This window comes from Silene latifolia, chromosome X (assembly GCF_048544455.1).
Source record: "Silene latifolia isolate original U9 population chromosome X, ASM4854445v1, whole genome shotgun sequence".
Classification (NCBI taxonomy): Eukaryota; Viridiplantae; Streptophyta; class Magnoliopsida; order Caryophyllales; family Caryophyllaceae; genus Silene; species Silene latifolia.
In genome coordinates, this window is record NC_133537.1 from 339,648,729 (window position 1) to 339,651,633 (window position 2,905).

At 39.2% G+C, this 2,905-nt stretch overlaps 1 protein-coding gene across 1 annotated transcript; it reads right to left on the reverse strand.

The window, feature by feature from the left end:
- Positions 1 to 239: 239 nt before the first annotated feature.
- Positions 240 to 2,662, reverse strand: LOC141619360 (putative E3 ubiquitin-protein ligase RHC1A). The gene is made up of 2 exons (XM_074436383.1): positions 2,543 to 2,662; positions 240 to 1,499 (listed from the first exon to the last, which is right to left on the reverse strand). Exon 2 carries the CDS (start codon positions 1,407 to 1,409, stop codon positions 453 to 455), a length of 957 nt encoding a protein of 318 aa, XP_074292484.1. The 5' UTR covers positions 1,410 to 1,499; positions 2,543 to 2,662; the 3' UTR covers positions 240 to 452.
- Between the last annotated feature and the right edge of the window lie 243 nt (positions 2,663 to 2,905).

Here is a 2,905-nt window from a genome sequence, read left to right on the forward strand (position 1 = left end):
GCAGAGAAATCACCAGAAATTTTACTGAAAGCTCATACAGTTTCAGTTTAGTCAGCTTATAGTTGAGCAACTGATACCATACTTCATGAACTGGCTTAGGTCATGGCAAGCCGATACAACAGACGTTGGTCATGTAGCTGCAAGAGAGATGATTAACATGGTAAATCTAACGGAGATTTCGCAGAGAGGATTTGAACGCGGCCTCAAGGTAATAAGCCTTGCTCGCTACCAAGAAAAAGTCATAAAAGGGGCCGTGATTCCAAATAAACACAAAGAAGTTAACATCAGGAATTCAGGATATATATTACATCATGATTGAAAGAAACACTCGTAACCTGCAGTTCTTAGGGCAAAAAAAACTTAGTCGTGTCCGAGAGATAGCATTTTTGTCCAGGCAACATATTTACTGAATTCACTTAATATAAATAAAACATTGGGTTCACATACATTATCTAGTAATCAAAAGGCCAGCCGGAATAGTGCATCTCGTGATTCTCACCATTAGCTGTGGTTGTAGCTGGGTTGCTGCTCCTGGTTGTTTCAACATATTCTCTGTTGGTAGTGTTTGATGAGCGGAAAGGCCACAGGAATGAGAATGGACTCCTCCTTCCGGGGTTCTGATCATTTCTCGAGTTTCCACCAGCGGCACTTCTACTGCCTATACTTGGGTTAGGACCGGTGCCTATTTCTTGGCGACAAACAGGGCATGAGTTGTGCCGGACCAACCAAGGGACAATGCAATCAGAGTGGTAAATATGGTTACATGGCATTTGCCTTGCTTCCGAGCCCAATTCAAACTGATCTTTACACACAGGGCAGTGTGAATCAGTCTGCAGGTGGGCCCTAGTTATCTTAATCGTCGGCATTCCATCAATTGCAGATTGAGGAGCCGGAACTGAACCACGCGGTCCACGCCTTTCAACCGTTAGGTCTTGTATCAAATCATGCAAGCCAGACTGAACAAAAAAATCTCCATTGTTTCCACGAGTTCCTGGACGGTTTCCATTCAAAAACATCTCAAACCCACCACTTCTAGACATCCTACCCGGTACTTGCTCTCGAGAAGCCAACAAAGACCTACTCTGGCCCATAAAAGCATCCAAAGTTTCCATTAGTCTGACCCTGTGCTCCGGGCTACTCCGAAGCATTAAAGACTCGAACGCTTCAATTATTCCAAACAATTGATCAGGACCATCTCTATTCGCAATCGAGGCATACCTACCACTGATATTACCACCACTGCCGCCACCGCCACCTCTACCTCCACCAGCAGCAGCACCAGCACCACACTCTTGTAACTCTTGTAGAAACCCTCCATCACAATGAGGACAGACTGTGCCTCGTCTTCGAGGGCAAACCGGCTGCTGGCATTGGTAACACCAGTGTGTATTCCCTCCACCACTAGACATTATATCCTTCTCTCTAAATTCTTTCTTCAATAAACTAAACCTTCCAGTCTTCCACTAATCTCAAAATCCGCTTACCAATTAAATTTTATTCTGTGTCAATAATTCACCCAATTTCAGTTTCAGCAACAAAAACACAGCAACATATCAGAAAAGTTGACAACAATAAACTATATGCAATTCTCAACGCAATATTCATCTTGGGTCATTCGGAAACGGTCTCTTTGTGTTGCAAACACAAGAGTAAGGCTACAAACATCCGACCCCTTTTACCCCGCAATTTGCAGGATCTATTGAGGCATTTTTGTCCACTTACCAATTAAATTTTATTTATTCTGTGTCAACAATTCACCCAATGTCAGTTTCAGAAACAAAAACACAGCAACATATTACAACAGTTGACAGCCTTTCCAGATTTCATTAATCAGGAATCAATTATAATTATAATTAACAATATACAATATCAATTCTCAACCTAATTTTCACCTTGGGTCATTCGACAACAGTCCCACCCCCCTTACCTCGCAATTTGCGGGTGCACTAGTAGGCACTGAGGTATTGTTGTTGTTCGATAAACAATTTTATTGTATAAGGCCGTCCTTTTATATATAAAAACACGCATTTGTTAATAGTAACAAGTAAGTATTTAACAGTCTAACTGTATAAGACGGTCTCATTCTATAATTTGTGACGATCTCAATCTATAATTTATGACGATCAAATTGATGAAGTACCCAATTAAATTGGAAAGTAAACAAATTAAAATCAGATTTCAGTTCAATTCAATTCAAAGTAATTACCAAGAACAATAGAACAAAAAATTGAAATAATATCAAACAATGATAAGCAAGTTCAATATTAATAACACCCAGATGATCATATTAATACTTTCGGAAACAGTCACTTTGTGTTGCTAACAGAAGGGTAAGACTGCCAATATCCAAACCCCGATACTAGGGATATTATTGTTGTTGACTTCTTGTTATGATCGTATTATATTTACATACACAAAATAAATGTTCACATGTCTAAATTTTTATGATAATAATTCCAATAAAATTAAACAAAACCCAATAAATATAAATAAAGGAATCACGAAAAATAAGGAGAAAATGATAAGAGGGATGAGGAATTACCATAACTAAGAATTTACCATGGAAACTAGGAAAAGGATAGAGGGTGTTTGTTTGTGCCGTGTGGGTTGGTGAGACTTGAATGTGTGTATGCTTTAGAGGGAGAAACGGGGGAGTCAACTCAACAAGTCACATGAGGGCCCACGAAGTTAACTACTCCCTCCATTCAACTCCACACTACACTTATGCTTTTTGCACGGGTATTAATGAACGGATTAAAAAAACGTTTAAAAGTACATAGGGAAAAGAATGGTGGGGTTAAAAATGTTAAAAAAATATAAATGTGGGGTTTTATGGTGGAATAGAGTGGGCCAACAATGGCATTTGATGTAAATAAGTTGTTGGAATTAGGATAAAATTGTCTTT